This window comes from Hyperolius riggenbachi, chromosome 1, assembly GCF_040937935.1.
Source record: "Hyperolius riggenbachi isolate aHypRig1 chromosome 1, aHypRig1.pri, whole genome shotgun sequence".
Lineage (NCBI taxonomy): Eukaryota > Metazoa > Chordata > Amphibia > Anura > Hyperoliidae > Hyperolius > Hyperolius riggenbachi.
In genome coordinates, this window is record NC_090646.1 from 688,627,033 (window position 1) to 688,649,098 (window position 22,066).

Consider the following 22,066-nt stretch of genomic DNA (forward strand, 5'->3'; position numbering starts at 1 on the left):
CCTAACCTCTGTCCCTTACCCTACTCCAAAACCTAACATTAACTCTGATCCTCAACCTAAACTCTGTCCCTTGCCCTACTCCAAAACCTAACATTAACTCTGATCCTCAATCTAACCTCTGACCCTTACCCTACTCCAAAACCTAACATTAACTCTGATCCTCAACCTAACCTCTGACCCTTACCCTGCTCCAAAACCTAACATTAACTCTGATCCTCAACCTAACCTCTGACCCTTACCCTACTCCAAAACCTAACATTAACTCTGATCCTCAACCTAACCTCTGACCCTTACCCTACTACAAAACCTAACATTAACTCTGATCCTCAACCTAACCTCTGACCCTTACCCTACTCCAAAATCTAACATTAACTCTGATCCTCAACCTAACCTCTGACCCTTACCCTACTCCAAAACCTAACATTAACTCTGATCCTCAACCTAACCTCTGACCCTTACCCTACTCCAAAACCTAACATTAACTCTGATCCTCAACCTAACCTCTGACCCTTACCCTGCTCCAAAACCTAACGTTAACTCTGATCCTCAACCTAACCTCTGACCCTTACCCTACTCCAAAACCTAACATTAACTCTGATCCTCTACCTAACCTCTGACCCTTACCCTACTCCAAAACCTAACATTAACTCTGATCCTCAACCTAACCTCTGACCCTTACCCTACTCCAAAACCTAACATTAACTCTGATCCTCAACCTAACCTCTGACCCTTACCCTACTCCAAAACCTAACATTAACTCTGATCCTCAACCTAACCTCTGACCCTTACCCTACTCCAAAACCTAACATTAACTCTGATCCTCAACCTAACCTCTGACCCTTACCCTGCTCCAAAACCTAACATTAACTCTGATCCTCAACCTAACCTCTGACCCTTACCCTGCTCCAAAACCTAATATTAACTCTGATCCTCTACCTAACCTCTGACCTTTACCCTGCTCCAAAACCTAATATTAACTCTGATCCTCAACCTAACCTTTAACATTAACTCGAATCCTCAACCTAATCCCTAACATTTACTGGACTATTCAACCTAACCTTCAGACTAACCTCTGACCTTAATCCTACTCCAAAACCTAACATTAACTCTGATCCTCAACCTAACCTCTGACCCTTACCCTACTCCAAAACCTAACATTAACTCTGATCCTCAACCTAACCTCTGACCCTTACCCTTCTCCAAAACCTAACATTAACTCTGATCCTCAACCTAACCTCTGACCCTTACCCTGCTCCAAAATCTAACATTAACTCTGATCCTCAACCTAACCTCTGACCCTTACCCTACTCCAAAACCTAACATTAACTCTGATCCTCAACCTAACCTCTGACCCTTACCCTACTCCAAAACCTAACATTAACTCTGATCCTCAACCTAACCTCTGACCCTTACCCTGCTCCAAAACCTAACATTAACTCTGATCCTCAACCTAACCTCTGACCCTTACCCTTCTCCAAAACCTAACATTAACTCTGATCCTCAACCTAACCTCTGACCCTTACCCTGCTCCAAAACCTAACATTAACTCTGATCCTCAACCTAACCTCTGACCCTTACCCTGCTCCAAAACCTAACATTAACTCTGATCCTCAACCTAACCTCTGACCCTTACCCTACTCCAAAACCTAACATTAACTCTGATCCTCTACCTAACCTCTGACCCTTACCCTACTCCAAAACCTAACATTAACTCTGATCCTCAACCTAACCTCTGACCCTTACCCTACTCCAAAACCTAACATTAACTCTGATCCTCTACCTAACCTCTGACCCTTACCCTACTCCAAAACCTAACATTAACTCTGATCCTCAACCTAACCTCTGACCCTTACCCTACTCCAAAACCTAACATTAACTCTGATCCTCAACCTAACCTCTGACCCTTACCCTACTCCAAAACCTAACATTAACTCTGATCCTCAACCTAACCTCTGACCCTTACCCTACTCCAAAACCTAATATTAACTCTAATCCTCAACCTAACTCCTAACATTTACCTCAATACTCAACCTAACCCCTAACATTAATTGTAATCTTCCTCTGACCTACTCCTAAACCTTGCATTTACTCTGACCCTCAGCCCGACCTCTGCCCTTAACCCTACTCCTAAACCTAACCCCTAGCATTTACTCTAGTCCTCAACCTAAACCCTAAAATGAACTCTAATCCTCACCAGTTTAAACATAGATGGCACCATAAAGGCAGCCACGACACACAGCTCTGTCTTCTCTTTTTTGTGTTTGTTTTTGTGTTTTTTCTTACAGTACTTGTATTCCTGGTCCAGACCCCAGCCACCCACATACATTGACGGGCCCCAGCTCTTGTGGCCTGCTGCACAGCTGTGGACCCTGGGCCTCCACACTCCACAGGCTCTGGCTACAGCAGAATGGGCGGGGATAGCCTGGTCGACACAATGGCCCCACCTCCGCCAGTAGCCCCTGTTACTCCTCAGCCCGCTCTGAGCTGCTAAGCTTAGTTATTTGGCCCTCCACTACAGCGTAACTCCAGCCCTCCACCGTGTGGCTGCCCATCTGCCCACCACGTAGGCACACGCCTCTCCTGCTGGTGCCCTGCATAACGCTGTGTGCCCGCCTCCACTGCAGGAGACATCACACGGCTCCCCCCGGATCTTCTGAACCCAGCCGGGCAAGAACTCTCTGGTCTGCATCTGGGGATTGCATTCTATGATGGACAAATTGAGGATGTTCTAATATTGGGGATCCGATGACCTGCTTATGATATATGGCTGCATCTAGTGTTCAGCACAATGCTGGTTTTTATGTGATTGAAATGGAGGCTTCTTTTACACTGAAAATTGTAATTCTGATTTCCAATTCCGATCGTTGGAAGGAGCTCAAGGCCACCACCAACTACAAGAGTACCCTATGTTTGTCTCACAGCCATCTCCAACAACCTGAGCTTGAAGTCCAACACCACCTCTACTCAGAGGAAGCCCAGCAGAGACTATTCTTCCTTCACCAACTGAAGACGTTTGGAATGGCCCAGGGGCTCCTGATAAGATTCTACTCCGCTAATATTGAGTCTGTCCTCTGCTCCTCCGCTAGTGACAGATAAAGGCTACAAATCAGCTGAGAGGATCATTGGGAAACCTCTCCCCGCACTGGACCTCCTCTACATCTCCAGACTGCCCTCCAGAGCATTGAGGATCGCAAATGACTCCTCACACCCCAGCCACCGCTTCTTCTGATGGCTCCCATCAGTCTGAGGGCTCAAGCCATCTCCAACAGGACCCCAGGGCATAGGAAGTTTTTTCTCCTTCAGGCGGTCAACCTTTTGAACCCCGTTTACTCCCCCCAAGAGCCACTCTCCCCCTTTAGGGTTTCAAGCTGAGTGTTTGTATCGACAAATCGCATATTGAGTCGCTGCCACTTCATTGCATCTTGCCTATACTTCATACATTGTCTTTACATTGCTGTATCTTGTGTGTCTTACTGTATATCCTAACCCAACTCTAACCCTTAACCTAGCCCCCTAACATCAACTGTAATCCTCAGTCTAACTCGTAACACTAACTCTAAACATCAGACTATCCTCTGACTCCTAAACCTAACATTTACTGCAATACTCAACCTAACCCCTTTACATCAACAGTAATCCTCAACCCCAAGCCCCATCATTTGCTGTAAGCATCAACCAAACCTCTAACATCCACTCTAACCGTTTAGAAGAGATGAATAATCCCATTGATGATACTCACAGAGGAGGCCAGGAGCTTCTTACTGGCCTCTCCGATGCTCTTTATGGCAGCATCTACATCTCTCTGTCCCGGCAAGCAGTTGACACATCGGCTCAGAGCCTGGGACACTGCCTTGGCCACCTGCGAAAAGAATAATTCTAAAATTACAATAGCTCATCCCAATAACAGAAGCCCTATGTGGCTGAGCTCTAGATCCAGGAGCTCACACTCCAAATCAGTCCCTGGGAATGTCAAATTACTAAAAATCCAAGTCCAATTATTTTCATAGATAGGAAATAAAAATGTGTGCAGTAGGAACCAGCCTTAAACTAGACCAAGAACTGACCCAAACCTACAAGAAGCGCCCCAGCGCCCCCCAACACCCCCCCCCCCCCCAACCCTAGACTCCTGAGGAAGTTAGCTCCCAAAAGACTTTACCTAAACCAAACCTCAACCACAGAGCTTCATAACCATCCTAACCCAACCTCCAACCACATAAGTTCCATAACCAGACCAAGTGCTGACCAAATCCAACTCCCAACTATACGCTATATAACAAGAGCAAGAACTGACCCAATCTAAACCTCAACCACAGAGCTTCATAACCATCCTAACCCAACCTCCAACCACATAAGTTCCATAACCAGACCAAGACCTGACCCAACCTAAACCTCAACCACACAGCTACATAACCATCCTAACCCAACCTCCAACCACATGTTCCATAACCAGACCAAGACCTGACCCAACCACACAGCTTCATAACCATCCTAACCCAACCTCCAACCACATAAGTTCCATAACCAGACCAAGTGCTCACCAAATCCAACTCCCAACTATACGCTATATAACAAGAGCAAGAACTGACCCAACCTAAACCTCAACCACAGAGCTTCATAACCATCCTAACACAACCCCCAACCACATATTCCATAACCAGACCAAGAACTGTCCCAACCACCAACCACAAAGCTTCCTAACCACCGAACCCCCAACCACATAAGTTCCATAACCAGACTAAGAACTGACCCAACCACCAACCACAAAGCTTCCTAACCACCGAACCCCCAACCACATATGTTCCATAATAAGACCAAGACTTGACCTAACCTACCCCCCAACCACACAGCTTCATAACCACCCTAACCCAACCCCCAACCACATAAGTTCCATAACCAGACCAAGAAATGACCCAACCTAAACCTCAACCACACAGCTACATAACCATCCTAACCCAACCTCCAACCACATGTTCCATAACCAGACCAAGAAATGACCCAACCTAAACCTCAACCACACAGCTACATAACCATCCTAACCCAACCTCCAACCACATAACCAGACCAAGACCTGACCAAGGCCAACTCCCAACTAAACACTACATAACAGGAGCAAGACCTGGCCCAATCCCAACCATATTGCTCCATAACCAGACCACACTTCCTTCAACCACAGTACTTCAACCAGACCAAGCCTATTCCCCACCTGGAACCACGTACCTGCGCAGCCAAAGACTTAGACCTGACCCAGCCTTAGGCCCCAATCACGTGGATCTGAAACCAGATGAGGCCTAACCTATGATGTAAGAACAGTATAGCACTAATCGCTTAAGGAGAGCACCTAATTTCAAACAATGCTGCATAAAATGACTGAAAAGTAAAACATGGAGACCTGAGCCAGCCTCTGTTGACTCTCCGCATCAGCCGGCTTCCCGACAGCTCTTTTTGCCTCTTCAATAAGATTTCCAGCCTTGTCCATAACGTCCCCAGCGCACTCCAACATGGCTTTCTGCACCGCCGGGTCCCCAGATGTGGCAGCCACTCCACGACTGGCCTGGGCCAGAGACCGCAGGGCCTGGGCAACGTCCCGAGCAGCACGGCCTGCAGAGGAGACAGGACAGGTGTGACAGCGACGTCAGCCAAAACCTCGGAAAAGCTTTTACAGCTGGAGAACCTGAACCCTAATCAGTTATCAGTAAAAATCAGGAACAGGAAAACACAACACAATTGACTTTCAGCACAATGCAATATCTCTGGAATTGGCCTGCTGCTTGGATGGTGAGGGAGGATTGGTGGGTTAGGTTTTGGTTCACTGGGGTGTGTTAGGTACCTGAGAAAGGCCTCTTGCCCGATCAACTTTGTGGCTGTGACTTAATGCTCCTAATACACACATATTTGTGAAAGGCCTTTTTAGTGCTCTTGAAATGCATCATATTTTTGTTTTGGTAAATTAAGGCTTGGCCTGCAGGGGTGTTTTGGTGGATTGAGGCTTGGCCTGCTGGGGTGTTTTGGTGGGTTAAGGCTTGGCCTGCAGGGGTGTTTTGGTGGATTGAGGCTTGGCCTGCTGGGGTGTTTTGGTGGGTTAAGGCTTGGCCTGCAGGGGTGTTTTGGTGGCTTAAGGCTTGGTCTGCTGGGGTGTTTTGGTGGGTTAAGGCTTGGCCTGTTGGGGTGTTTTGGTGGGTTAAGGCTTAGTCTGCTGGGGCGTTTTGGTGGGTTAAGGTTTGGTCTGCTGGGGTGTTTTGGTGGATTAAGGCTTAGCCTGTTGGGGTGTTTTGGTGACTTAAGGCTTGGCCTGCTGGGGTGTTTTGGTGGATTAAGGCTTGGCCTGTTGGGTTGTTTTGGTGACTTAAGGCTTGGCCTGCTGGGTGTTTTGGTGGATTAAGGCTTGGCCTGCTGGAGTGTTTTGGTGGGTTAAGGCTTGGCCTTCTGGGGTGTTTTGGTGGGTTAAGACTTGGTCTGCTGGGGTGTTTAGGTGGGTTAAGGCTTGGTCTGCTGGGGTGTTTTGGTGGGTAAAGGCTTGGCCTGCTGGGGTGTTTTGGTGGGTTAAGGCTTGGCCTGCTGGGGTGATTTGGTGGGTTAAGGCTTGGCCTGATGGGGTGTTTTGGTGGGTTAAGGCTTGGTCTGCTGGGGTGTTTTGGTGGATTAAGGCTTGGCCTGCTGGGGTGTTTTGGTGTGTTAAGGCTTGGTCTGCAGGGGTGTTTTGGCGGATTAAGGCTTGGCCTGCTGGGGTATTTTGGTGGGTTAAGGCTTGGCCTGCAGGGGTGTTTTGGTGGCTTAAGGCTTGGTCTGCTGGGGTGTTTTGGTGGGTTAAGGCTTGGCCTGTTGGGGTGTTTTGGTGGGTTAAGGCTTAGTCTGCTGGGGCGTTTTGGTGGGTTAAGGTTTGGTCTGCTGGGGTGTTTTGGTGGATTAAGGCTTGGCCTGTTGGGGTGTTTTGGTGACTTAAGGCTTGGCCTGCTGGGGTGTTTTGGTGGATTAAGGCTTGGCCTGTTGGGTTGTTTTGGTGACTTAAGGCTTGGCCTGCTGGGTGTTTTGGTGGATTAAGGCTTGGCCTGCTGGAGTGTTTTGGTGGGTTAAGGCTTGGCCTTCTGGGGTGTTTTGGTGGGTTAAGACTTGGTCTGCTGGGGTGTTTAGGTGGGTTAAGGCTTGGTCTGCTGGGGTGTTTTGGTGGGTAAAGGCTTGGCCTGCTGGGGTGTTTTGGTGGGTTAAGGCTTGGCCTGCTGGGGTGATTTGGTGGGTTAAGGCTTGGCCTGATGGGGTGTTTTGGTGGGTTAAGGCTTGGTCTGCTGGGGTGTTTTGGTGGATTAAGGCTTGGCCTGCTGGGGTGTTTTGGTGTGTTAAGGCTTGGTCTGCAGGGGTGTTTTGGCGGATTAAGGCTTGGCCTGCTGGGGTATTTTGGTGGGTTAAGGCTTGGTCTGCTGGGGTGATTTGGTGGGTTAAGGCTTGGCCTGCTGGGGTGTTTTGGTGTGTTAAGGCTTGGTCTGCTGGGATGTTTTGGTGGGTTAAGGCTTGGCCTGCTGGGGTGTTTTGGTGGGTTAAGGCTTGGTCTGCTGGGGTGTTTTGGTGGGTTAAGGCTTGGCCTGCTGGGGTGTTTTGGTGGGTTAAGGCTTGGCCTGCTGGGGTGTTTTGGTGGGTTAAGGCTTGGTCTGCTGGGGTGTTTTGGTGGGTTAAGGCTTGGCCTGCTGGGGTGTTTTGGTGGGTTAAGGCTTGGTCTGCTGGGCTGTTTTGATGGATTGAGGCTTGGCCTGCTGGGGTGTTTTGGTGGATTAAGGCTTGGCCTGTTGGGGTGTTTTGGTGACTTAAGGCTTGGCTTGCTGGGGTGTTTTGGTGGATTAAGGCTTGGTCTGCTGGGGTGTTTTGGTGGGTTAAGGCTTGGTCTGCTGGGCTATTTTGATGGATTGAGGCTTGGCGAGTTAAGGCTTGGCCTGCTGGGGTGTTTTGGTGGGTTGAGGCTTGGTCTGCTGGGGTGTTTTGGTGAGTTAAGGCTTGGCCTGCTGGGGTGTTTTGGTGGGTTGAGGCTTGGTCTGCTGGGGTGTTTTGGTGAGTTAAGGCTTGGCCTGCTGGGGTGTTTTGGTGGGTTAAGGCTTGGCCTGCTGGGGTGTTTTGGTGGGTCGAGGCTTGGTCTGCTGGGGTGTTTTGGTGAGTTAAGGCTTGGCCTGCTGGAGTGTTTTGGTGGGTCGAGGCTTGGTCTGCTGGGGTGTTTTGGTGAGTTAAGGCTTGGCCTGCTGGGGTGTTTTGGTGGGTTAAGGCTTGGCCTGCTGGGCTGTTTTGGTGGGTTAAGGCTTGGCCTGCCGGGGTGTTTTAGTTTGGTGCCTGTATTTGCGTTTTTTATGCATTCGTATTTTAAAGCAGGTTAATGTTCCCGTTTGGCGCTGGGTTAAAGACACATTCTGCGTGTGCGTCTTCCCACATTCCCCGTATGCGTTTGGCAAGAATCACGTCACATTAGCAAGAACGGAATGACAAAGAATCTGTAAAATGCGTGTATTCAGGAAATGGCCCCCGAAGCTTGTAGCGTGGGAACAAGGCCTCCCTCTGCAGGGAAACTGATGTACAGCCCTTGATGATTAACCCTTACAGGGTGAAAGGTTTATGAGTTACAAAGCATTTATACAGCTACTGCCGGTGCAGCAAACACGAGGTCTCCCAGGCGGAGCCCTGCCGTTCTTTGTGGATCTGCGTGCCCTGTTATTTCTGGATATAAGTCTGGAGAATATGCTAAAGTCCAATAACTTCTGAAGGAGGCTGACATATATAAACTACAAGTGCTATTCCTATTATTGCCCTACTAACAGCCCTGCATGGGATTTGCCTTCATACAATAAAGATGGTGAACGTGCCTCCCACAGGTCGGTTCTCCAATGTCCCGGCACTGAGTCATGAACACTGCCACCTTCAGGGTATATATCTGCATTGCAGCCTAATAGACCTAGCATACTGATAAATCCCACAATTCTATACATCTGTCCACAGAAGGAGCGGCAGAAGATGTGTCACCACCACCTACCCGTGTAATTCTCATTTCCATGCACAATTTCTCCGAGAAGCTGAGCTATAGCAGAGCTCACAGCCTTCGTGCTGTTGCCCAGATCCTGGGAGCATTTCTCCATCTGTAAGAGACAAGATATGGTCACCACAGAATGCCTTGAGGACACCAACCATGAGTAAGAAACACTCGGCCTGCTCACCGTTTCTCCAGGCAATGGCTGCAGCTTCCCCTCTCTGGCGGCCGCTTTGGCCTCCTGTAGATCTTGCTCCAAAGACCGGATGAGGTTCAGTGCAGAATCAATCTCCAGCGGTCCACATGCTTCTTGAGCCTGGCAGAGACAACGTCTGATGAGATCCAGGCAAGCACAAGCCTACATTCATGGATTCTTACTCACACAAACTTGCCCCAGTATCTGTACAGTAGCCACCAGACAAGATACAACCCAGCACCGTCCATGTGACTTCATAACCAGACAAGAGGTGATCCAGTAACAACCACTAATCATGCTGCCTGATGGACACCCAACTCCAAGAACCTATATCATATAGCTCTATAATCAGACCGAAACCTGGCTAAAGCCAACCCAATATCATGAGGCTCCATGACAAGATGAACATTGACCATCAAATTCTTATTGTGGTTATACTCATTGCCGGGTCCTTCACACAGGTAATTCTATCTTCTTCCTGTCCTTGCCTTCCATCTCCTTGTAACAGTGCTGTTTCAGGGAGATGGAAGGCAAGGACAGGAAGAAGAAAGAAGTACATGCAAAGAAGAGGAAGTAGGAAGAATTATGTATTACACGCGCAGAGCCCCCGGCGAAGTGAGTATCTGTTTATCCCTGCCGCTGTACGTGCGCCCGCCTTTGCGTTGCATCCCCACCGCTGTGTCACCCTAACACCCCCCCCCACCACCACCACCGCGGAAACCGGTGATCAAACCGCGGTATACAGACATATCGGTATACCGTGGCACCCTTATTCCCACCACCACGAGATGCTCAGAGTTTTGGCAACATACAGACCAGAGACAGAGACTGCATGTGACATCACTGTAGCCTCAGCATCACCCCTCCATCATTGTCACACAAGGAGCCTCCATACCTTCCCACACTCTCCTCCACCACCCCATCACACCCTACCCCCCCTCCCACACCCTCCCCCACATCACACACCCTCACCACCGGTCTACCGCACAGCACCCTCCCCCCTCACACGCCCTCCCCCCATCCCACACCCCCACCATCGGTCTCCCACTCAGCACCCTCCCCATCACACATCCTCCCCCCTCACACCGAAACCACCGGTCTCCCGCTCAGCACCCTCCCCCCATCACACCCCCACCACCGGTCCACTGCACAGCACCCTTACCTTCTGGGCGGCTGTCCGGAGCTCAGCCAGGGCGGAGGCCAGGTTCTTTGTGCACTGACCGAGCTGCATAGCAGAGGCCGGATCTGACACGGTCGGGGCAGCTGCCTTACCTGCTGCCACCAGCTTCCCACCAGGCTGTGAGGAGAAAGGTGACATGATGACATTACATGGTGGAGGAAGTATGCGTGAGCTGGAACCGACGTGGAGTGCAGCACACACAGGAAGTGCCAAGGCCCTGACATCACCACACAGCCCTGACCTCACCACACAGCCATGACATCACCACACCTCCATGACATCACCAGCATGCCATCACCCGATTGACATCACCACACAGCCCTGACATCACCACAGTGACATCACCACACAGCGCTGGCATCACCAGCGCGACATCACCACACAGACCTGACATCGCCCTAGTGACATCAGCAGCGTGACCTCAACACAGCTCTGACATCACCACACAGCCGTTACATCACCACACAGCGCTGGCATCACCACACAGCCCCAACCTCACCACACAGTGCTGGCACCACCTGCACGAAATCAACACCAGCCCTGACATCACCAGCGTGACATCACCACACAGACCTGACATCACCAGCGCAAAATCACCACCAGCCCTGACATCACCAGCGTGACATCACCACACAGACCTGACATCACCAGCGCGAAATCACCACCAGCCCTGACATCATCACACAGACCTGACATCACCAGCGCGAAATCACCACCAGCCCTGACATCACCACACAGCTCTGACATCACCACACAGCCCTGACATCACCACACAGCCCTGACATCACCACACAGCCCTGACATCACCACACAGCCCTGACATCACCACACAGCCCTGACATCACCACACAGCTCTGACATCACCACACAGCCGTGACATCACCACACAGCCGTGACATCACCACACAGCTCTGACATCACCACACAGCCCTGACATCACCACACAGCCCTGACATCACCACACAGCCCTGACATCACCACACAGCTCTGACATCACCACACAGCTCTGACATCACCACACAGCCGTGACATCACCACACAGCTCTGACATCACCACACAGCCCTGACATCACCACACAGCCCTGACATCACCACACAGCCCTGACATCACCACACAGCCCTGACATCACCACACAGCTCTGACATCACCACACAGCTCTGACATCACCACACAGCCGTGATATCACCACACAGCCGTGACATCACCACACAGCCCTGACATCACCACACAGCTCTGACATCACCACACAGCTCTGACATCACCACACAGCCGTGACATCACCACACAGCCGTGACATCACCACACAGCCGTGACATCACCACACAGCCGTGACATCACCACACAGCCGTGACATCACCACACAGCCGTGACATCACCACACAGCCGTGACATCACCACACAGCTCTGACATCACCACACAGCCCTGACATCACCACACAGCCCTGACATCACCACACAGCTCTGACATCACCACACAGCTCTGACATCACCACACAGCTCTGACATCATCACACAGCCGTGACATCACCACACAGCCGTGACATCACCACACAGCCGTGACATCACCACACAGCCCTGACATCACCACACAGCCCTGACATCACCACACAGCTCTGACATCACCACACAGCTCTGACATCACCACACAGCTCTGACATCACCACACAGCCGTGACATCACCACACAGCCGTGACATCACCACACAGCCGTGACATCACCACACAGCCGTGACATCACCACACAGCCGTGACATCACCACACAGCCGTGACATCACCACACAGCCGTGACATCACCACACAGCCGTGACATCACCACACAGCCGTGACATCACCACACAGCCGTGACATCACCACACAGCTCTGACATCACCACACAGCTCTGACATCACCACACAGCCCTGACATCACCACACAGCCCTGACATCACCACACAGCCCTGGCATCACCACACAGCCCTGGCATCACCACACAGCCCTGACATCACCACACAGCTCTGACATCACCACACAGCCGTGACATCACCAGCGCGAAATCACCACACAGCCCCGACATCACCACACAGCCCTGACATCACCACACAGCTCTGACATCACCACACAGCTCTGACATCACCACACAGCCGTGACATCACCACACAGCCGTGACATCACCACACAGTCCTGACATCACCACACATCCCTGACATCACCACACAGCTCTGACATCACCACACAGCCGTGACATCACCACACAGCCGTGACATCACCACACAGCCGTGACATCACCACACAGCCCTGACATCACCACACAGCTCTGACATCACCACACAGCTCTGACATCACCACACAGCTCTGACATCACCACACAGCTCTGACATCACCACACAGCCGTGACATCACCACACAGCCGTGACATCACCACACAGCCGTGACATCACCACACAGCCGTGACATCACCACACAGCCGTGACTTCACCACACAGCTCTGACATCACCACACAGCTCTGACATCACCACACAGCCCTGACATCACCACACAGCCCTGACATCACCACACAGCCCTGACATCACCACACAGCCCTGACATTACCACACAGCCCTGGCATCACCACACAGCCCTGACATCACCACACAGCTCTGACATCACCACACAGCCGTGACATCACCAGCGCGAAATCACCACACAGCCCTGACATCACCACACAGCCCTGACATCACCACACAGCCCTGACATCACCACACAGCCCCGACATCACCACACAGCCCTGACATCACCACACAGCTCTGACATCACCACACAGCCGTGACATCACCACACAGCCGTGACATCACCACACAGTCCTGACATCACCACAGTGACATCACCACACATCCCTGACATCACCACACAGCTCTGACATCACCACACAGCTCTGACATCACCACACAGCTCTGACATCACCACACAGCTCTGACATCACCACACAGCCGTGACATCACCACACAGCCGTGACATCACCACACAGCTCTGACATCACCACACAGCCTTGACATCACCAGCGTGACATCACCACACAGCGTGACATCACCACACAGCCCTGACATCACCACACAGCTCTGACATCACCACACAGCTCTGACATCACCAGCGCGAAATCACCACACAGCCCCGACATCACCACACAGCCCTGACATCACCACACAGCTCTGACATCACCACACAGCTCTGACATCACCACACAGCCGTGACATCACCACACAGCCGTGACATCACCACACAGCCGTGACATCACCACACAGCCGTGACATCACCAAACAGCCGTGATATCACCACACAGCCGTGACATCACCACACAGCTCTGACATCACCACACAGCTCTGACATCACCACACAGCTCTGACATCACCACACAGCTCTGACATCACCACACAGCCGTGACATCACCACACAGCTCTGACATCACCACACAGCCGTGACATCACCACACAGTCCTGACATCACCACAGTGACATCACCACACATCCCTGACATCACCAGCCCTGACATCACCACACAGCCGTGACATCACCACACAGCTCTGACATCACCACACAGCTCTGACATCACCACACAGCTCTGACATCACCACACAGCTCTGACATCACCACACAGCTCTGACATCACCACACAGCCGTGACATCACCACACAGCCGTGACATCACCACACAGCAGTGACATCACCACACAGCAGTGACATCACCACACAGCTCTGACATCACCACACAGCTCTGACATCACCACACAGCTCTGACATCACCACACAGCCTTGACATCACCAGCGTGACATCACCACACAGCCCTGACATCACCACACAGCCCTGACATCACCAGCGTGACATCACCACACACCCCTGACATCACCAGCGTGACATCACCACACAGACCTGACATCACCAGTGTGAGATCACCACACAGCCCTGACATCACCACACAGCCCTGACATCACCAGCGTGACATCACCACACAGACCTGACATCACCAGCGTGACATCACCACACAGACCTGACATCCCCACACAGCTCTGACATCACCACACAGCGCTGGCATCACCAGCGTGACATCACCACACAGCCCCGACTTCACCACACAGCCCTGTCACCACAAAGACATCACCACACAGACCTGACATCACCACACAGTCCTGACATCACCACACAGCTCTGTCACCACAGTGACATCACCACACAACGCTGGCATCACCTGCGTGAAATCACCACACAGCCCTGACATCACCAGCGTGACATCACCACACAGACCTGACATCACCAGCGTGACATCACCACACAGACCTGACATCACCACACAGACCTGACATCACCACACAGCCCTGACATCACCAGCGTGACATCACCACACAGCCGTGACATCACCACACAGCCCTGACATCACCACACAGCCCTGACATCACCACACAGCCCTGACATCACCACACAGCCCTGACATCACCACACAGCCCTGACATCACCACACAGCCCTGACATCACCACACAGCCCTGACATCACCACACAGCCCTGACATCACCACACAGCCCTGACATCCCCACACAGACCTGACATCCCCAGCGTGACATCACCACACAGCCCTGACATCACCACACAGACCTGACATCATCAGCGTGACATCACCACACAGACCTGACATCACCAGGGTGACATCACCACACAGCCCTGACATCACCACACAGACCTGACATCCCCAGCGTGACATCACCACACAGCCCTGACATCACCACACAGACCTGACATCACCAGCGTGACATCACCACACAGACCTGACATCACCACACAGACCTGACATCACCAGCGTGACATCACCACACTGCCCTGACAACACCACACAGACCTGACCTCACCACAGTGACATCACCACACAGCCCCGACATCACCACACAGCCCCGACATCACCACACAGCCCTGACATCACCACAGTGACATCACCACACAGCCCCGACATCACCACACAGCCTTGACATCACCACACAGCCCCGACATCACCACAGTGACATCACCACACAGCCCTGACAACACCACACAGGCCCGACATCACCACAGTGACATCACCACACAGCCCTGACATCACCACAGTGACATCACCACACAGCAGAGATGAATACCACACAGCAGAGCACCTGCAGGAAGTTCTGGCTGGCACTGATGAGGGACAGTTGGGCACTCGGACTGTCTGGCTGCGATTGGCTGCCTCGAACTCCCTGAACCAACATAGGAATCTGATCCGCTACAACCTGAAGATACAAACACAAGAATAATTAGTAAGTTATCATTACCAGATCCACGAGAGGAGCCGAGACAGGGAATAATCCGGCATTACCTGCAAATCCAAAGCACATCCTCACCCTGATAATGTGCAGGGGTAGGAGTCATACACAGGGTGCAGGGAGAGTACAGGGGGAGGGAGTCATACACACAGGGTGCAGGGAGAATACAGGAAGGAGTAAGACACAAAGGGTGCAGGGAGAGTACAGGGGGAGGTGTCATACACAGGGTGCAGGGAGAGTACAGGGGGAGGGAGTCATACACACAGGGTGCAGGGAGAATACAGGAAGGAGTAAGACACAAAGGGTGCAGGGAGAGAACAGGTTGAGGAGTCATACACATAGGGTGCAGGGAGAGTACAGAGGGAGGAGTCATACACACAGGGTGCAGGAAGAGTACAGGGGGAGGAGTCATACACAGGGTGCAGGGAGAGTACAGGGGGAGGGAGTCATACACAGGGTGCAGGGAGAATACAGGAAGGAGTAAGACACAAAGGGTGCAGGGAGAGTACAGGGGGAGGAGTCATACACAGGGTGCAGGGAGAGTACAGGAAGGAGTAAGACACAAAGGGTGCAGGGAGAGTACAGGGGGAGGTGTCATACACAGGGTGCAGGGAGAGTACAGGGGGAGGGAGTCATACACACAGGGTGCAGGGAGAATACAGGAAGGAGTAAGACACAAAGGGTGCAGGGAGAGAACAGGTTGAGGAGTCATACACATAGGGTGCAGGGAGAGTACAGAGGGAGGAGTCATACACACAGGGTGCAGGAAGAGTACAGGGGGAGGAGTCATACACAGGGTGCAGGGAGAGTACAGGGGGAGGAGTCATACACAGGGTGCAGGGAGAGTACAGGGGGAGGGAGTCATACACACAGGGTGCAGGGAGAATACAGGAAGGAGTAAGACACAAAGGGTGCAGGGAGAGTACAGGGGGAGGAGTCATACACAGGGTGCAGGGAGAGTACAGGAAGGAGTAAGACACAAAGGGTGCAGGGAGAGTACAGGGGGAGGTGTCATACACAGGGTGCAGGGAGAGTACAGGGGGAGGGAGTCATACACACAGGGTGCAGGGAGAATACAGGAAGGAGTAAGACACAAAGGGTGCAGGGAGAGAACAGGTTGAGGAGTCATACACATAGGGTGCAGGGAGAGTACAGAGGGAGGAGTCATACACACAGGGTGCAGGAAGAGTACAGGGGGAGGAGTCATACACAGGGTGCAGGGAGAGTACAGGGGGAGGGAGTCATACACACAGGGTGCAGGGAGAATACAGGAAGGAGTAAGACACAAAGGGTGCAGGGAGAGTACAGGGGGAGGTGTCATACACAGGGTGCAGGGAGAGTACAGGGGGAGGGAGTCATACACACAGGGTGCAGGGAGAATACAGGAAGGAGTAAGACACAAAGGGTGCAGGGAGAGAACAGGTTGAGGAGTCATACACATAGGGTGCAGGTAGAGTACAGAGGGAGGAGTCATACACACAGGGTGCAGGAAGAGTACAGGGGGGGGGGGGGGGGGAGTCATACACAGGGTGCAGGGAGAGTACAGGGGGAGGGAGTCATACACACAGGGTGCAGGGAGAATACAGGAAGGAGTAAGACACAAAGGGTGCAGGGAGAGTACAGGGGGAGGAGTCATACACAGGGTGCAGGGAGAGTACAGGAAGGAGTAAGACACAAAGGGTGCAGGGAGAGTACAGGGGGAGGTGTCATACACAGGGTGCAGGGAGAGTACAGGGGGAGGGAGTCATACACACAGGGTGCAGGGAGAATACAGGAAGGAGAAAGACGCAAAGGGTGCAGGGAGAGAACAGGTTGAGGAGTCATACACATAGGGTGCAGGGAGAGTACAGAGGCAGGAGTCATACACACAGGGTGCAGGAAGAGTACAGGGGGAGGAGTCATACACAGGGTGCAGGGAGAGTACAGGGGGAGGGAGTCATACACACAGGGTGCAGGGAGAGTACAGGAAGGAGTAAGACACAAAGGGTGCAGGGAGAGTACAGGGGGAGGAGTCATACACAGGGTGCAGGGAGAGTACAGAGGTAGGAGTCATACACACAGGGTGCAGGGAGAACACAGGTGGAGGAGTAATACAAAGGGTGCAGGGAGAATACAGGAAGGAGTAAGACACAAAGGGCGCAAGGAGAGTACAGGGGGAGGAGTCATACACAGGGTGCAGGGAGAGTACAGGAAGGAGTAAGACACAAAGGGAGCAGGGGGAGTACAGGGGGAGGAGTCATACACAGGGTGCAGGGAAAGTACAGAGGTAGGAGTCATACACACAGGGTGCAGGGAGAACACAGGTGGAGGAGTAATACAAAGGGTGCAGGGAGAATACAGGAAGGAGTAAGACACAAAGGGCGCAAGGAGAGTACAGGGGGAGGAGTCATACACAGGGTGCAGGGAGAGTACAGGAAGGAGTAAGACACAAAGGGAGCAGGGAGAGTACAGGGGGAGGTGTCATACACAGGGTGCAGGGAGAGTACACGGGGAGGAGTCATACACAGACTGCAGGGAGAGTACAGGAAAGAGTAAGACACAAAGGGTGCAGGGAGAGTACAGGAAGGAGTAAGACACAAAGGGTGCAGGGGAGGGTACAGGGGGAGGTGTTATACACAGGGTGCAGGGAGAGTACAGGGGGAGGGAGTCATACACATAGGGTGCAGGGAGAGTACAGGAAGGAGTAAGACACAAAGGGTGCAGGGAGAGTACAGGGGGAGGAGTCATACACAGGGTGCAGGGAGAGTAAAGGAAGGAGTCATACAAAGGGTGCAGGGAGAGTACAGGAAGGAGTAAGACACAAAGGGTGCAGGGAGAGTACAGGAAGGAGTAAGGCACAAAGGGTGCAGGGAGAGTACAGGGGAAGGAGTCATACACACAGGGTGCAGGGAGAGTACAGGAAGGAGTCAGACACAGCGTGCAGAGAGAGTACAGGGGGAAGGAGTCATACACACAGGGTGCAGGGAGAGTACAGTGGGGGGGTCAGACCCACAGGGTGCAGGGAGTGTACATGGGAAGAGTCAGACACACAGGGTGTAAAGAGAGTATAGGGGAGGAGTCAGACAGACAAGGTGTAGGGAGAGTATAGGGGGAGGAGTCAGACGCACAGGGTGCAGGGATAGCACTGCAGGTCACTCACCTTGCAGCTCTGCACCAGTTGTTGCTGGGCGGCTGGGTTCTTGTTGCTGGAAGCTGCATTCTGGGCGGCAGCTATAGTCTGTGTTGCTGAGGCTGCTGCTTGCTTAGCCGCTTGCTGGACAATACAATATGACAAAGAGGAGATGATTCTGACAGTACAGGATCGCCCCTCCCCCTCTACAACATATACAGTACAGGAACACCCCTCCCCCTCTACAATATATACAGTACAGGAACACCCCTCCCCCTCTACAACATATACAGTACAGGAACACCCCTCCCCCTCTCTACAACATATACAGTACAGGAATGCCCACTTACCCACCTCCAGCTTGTGGCCCTGTGTCACCTCCCTCCAGCTTATGGCCCCGTGTCACCCACCTCTAGGTTGTGCCCCCGTGTCACCTCCCTCCAGCATGTAGCCCTGTGTCACCCACCTCCAGCTTATGGCCCCGTGTCACCTCCCTCCAGCATGTGTCCCTGTGTCACCCATCTCCAGCTTATGGCCCTGTGACACCCACCTCCAGCTTGTGCACAAGCTTTTTTTTGATGGCGTTCTGTGCAGCGGCGTTGGTGGCCATCCGTAGACCTTCTGCTGCCTCTCGTAGCTTCTGCTGCTGCTCCTCACTGTCCGGATTGGCGGCGGCTCCCTGCAGGTTCATAAATATTACATTCAGAATTAGTCATTACTCTGGGACATCCCAGAAATTCCAGAGTCCAAACACTCACCTTAGCCGCTTCCACCATTCGAGCAGTGGCATCGGCCAGAAGCTTGGCAGCACTCAGGAGCTTCCGTGAATTCTCCAGATCACTCTCCTGTTCAGCATCCGCCTTAATGGCACCCACCAAATCAGAGGTAGCCTGGGCCAGAATCCTTGCCTGACGCACCATCTCCCCTACAGAAAAGCAGAGATAAATGTTATAGGTCTAGAAGATGTGCCATTGGGTGTGGCAGAGCACTGGGCCTATCATCAGGCAATGTACAATGACTGGTTGGCTGGACCCATGACATGGCTGGCATTCCTGGGTGACAGACCCACGATGGGGGATAAAGATGACTGCAGGGGACTTTCAGCCTTACAAAAAAGCTCAGAAGGAACTCAAAGATGGCCGTTCTCTTGCCATCCAGTCATACATTTCCTCTCAGTTTCCTCACATTAATGTCCTGCTTACACCACTTAATTGCAACTCCAAACTCCTCCCACAACCACCTGCTCACCAGCCAACGACCTCACCAAATATTTCAAACAAAGTTACCTAAATACCCCTCAAACTCACTATACATCCCTTCTCACCCATTCAACTGGATTCTCTTTTATAACTGGCTTCTAATCTCCAAATCCCACCTCACAACCTGAGCTCTGGACTCCATTCCCTACCATACATAATACTAAGAAGACAACACAGCAGACACCACAATTCCCAAGATGCTCTGCAGTTCCATGGACCTAGTCTTCCCACCCTTACAAGTTTCTTTGCACTAGTATCATATTATCCTTTTCCAATGACTCTGTTACTCAGAAGACGGTCTCTCGTTCCTACAACCATTTCTAACTACCATGTTCATCTTGCTCGTTTCCAAATTACTTGAATGCCGAGTCCTTTCACAATGGTCTGCCTATCTATGTTACATGTTTATCCGTCTTCAATCTGGTTACAGTAATGCAGGCAATGATCTTCTGAATCCACAGACAATTTTCCTTGGACTTAGTTCAGCAGATGTCACAGCAGAATGTCTTCTACTGTAGAGTCTGCCATCTACAGATATTAGGCATCAACGGTGTACATTATCAATTTCTTTCTACCTGTTAAATGCTCTTTGATAGTCCCCCCTCCAACAAAGTCTTCCTCATACCTGTTTCTTGGGAGAACCACAAGGTTCTGTTCTCCGTTCCTTTCTCTCCTGCTTCTACACTCATGGCCTGGGACAACTAATATTATATGTTGCTTTTCCAGTACCACTCATATGCAGAGCCAAATCAACTGCCCTAACTTACAATCTCACCTGCCCACTGTCTACCTGTCCTCCAAACTCCTCCCAATGACCTCAATCCAAGCCAGGAGAAGTCTGGAGGGGAGGCGTGGCCATTCTCGTGCAGGTGCAGTGCGGCCGTGTTTGTGCAGGCTCAGTCTGGAGGGGAGGCGTGGCCATTCTCGTGCAGGTGCAGTGCGGCCGTGTTTGTGCAGGCTCAGTCTGGAGGGGAGGCGTGGCCATTCTCGTGCAGGTGCAGTGCGGCCGTGTTTGTGCAGGCTCAGTCTGGAGGGGAGGCGTGGCCATTCTCGTGCAGGTGCAGTGCGGCCGTGTTTGTGCAGGCTCAGTCAATAGTCGTCTCTTCCTGCATGCCCTGATTCCCCCTTCCCAATAAGTAGACAAACCTTGCAGAGATGGCTTACCTGCGTCTCCCATTGAGCTGAAGATGTTCTCAGTCACATTGAGGATGGTGTCTGTGGCCTGGTCATATCGGCCAGTCGGTGGACCTCCAGCTGCATTCTTCTTAATGTGCTGAAGAAGATCATTGAGGGCCTGGGTGACGGCAGATGCTGCAAGGCCAACAGCCTTTAGGAGCTCTGGATCTGTGGTGGCTTCCTTGGAGGATTCCATGCAGCCTTCCACTGACTTGGCCACCTGCTTCCCAGCCTCCAGCAGCTGCTCCTGGCAAACCGGAGAGCTGATTGTCGGGGCAACGACCTGCAGAGAAGGACAACAGTGAAGGCTGGTATCTACAGAGAGGGAAAGCATGGCTGCTGGCCCTCAGAGATCTTACCTTGGTGCATGCCACCAGCTGAGATGTAGACAGGGCACACTGGGTGGCTGCAGCAATCACCTGGGCCTGCTGCTTGGGTTCATCTGTCCTCTCTGCCACATTCTTGGCTTTAAGAACAAGAGCTGCAGCAGCACTGGCCACCGCCTTCGCCAACTGCATAAGCATGTCCTGCAAAGAGCACAGCAAAAGTCAAAACTCAAGACCAACAACTAGACTATCCTCTGCCTCATCTGCATGGAGAGCAGGCCCTCAGAGGACAAGGCTATCCTCTGCCTCATCTGCATGGAGACCAGGCCCTCAGAGGACATACCTCTCTATTACTGTCCCATTCCATCAAGGCTATCCTCTGCCTCATCTGCATGGAGACCAGGCCCTCAGAGGACATACAGTATCTCTATTACTGTCCCATTCCATCAAGACTATCCTCTGCCTCATCTGCATGGAGACCAGGCCCTCAGAGGACATACTTCTCTATTACTGTCCCATTCCATCAAGGCTATCCTCTGCCTCATCTGCAT

At 52.1% G+C, this 22,066-nt stretch overlaps 1 protein-coding gene across 1 annotated transcript in view; it reads right to left on the bottom strand.

Annotated features, from left to right (window-relative positions):
* Nucleotides 1-22,066, bottom strand: part of TLN1 (talin 1) — a 325,769-nt gene that overhangs the window by 95,600 nt on the left and 208,103 nt on the right. The window contains exons 19-29 of the mRNA XM_068265810.1: nt 21,549-21,716; nt 21,178-21,472; nt 19,513-19,679; nt 19,305-19,433; nt 18,785-18,898; nt 15,499-15,612; nt 10,354-10,488; nt 9,183-9,311; nt 9,002-9,104; nt 5,390-5,598; nt 3,740-3,859 (exon numbers count right to left, since the gene is read on the bottom strand). Coding sequence (XP_068121911.1) covers nt 3,740-3,859; nt 5,390-5,598; nt 9,002-9,104; nt 9,183-9,311; nt 10,354-10,488; nt 15,499-15,612; nt 18,785-18,898; nt 19,305-19,433; nt 19,513-19,679; nt 21,178-21,472; nt 21,549-21,716 — 1,683 coding nt within the window. The remainder of the gene's footprint in view (nt 1-3,739; nt 3,860-5,389; nt 5,599-9,001; nt 9,105-9,182; nt 9,312-10,353; nt 10,489-15,498; nt 15,613-18,784; nt 18,899-19,304; nt 19,434-19,512; nt 19,680-21,177; nt 21,473-21,548; nt 21,717-22,066) is intronic.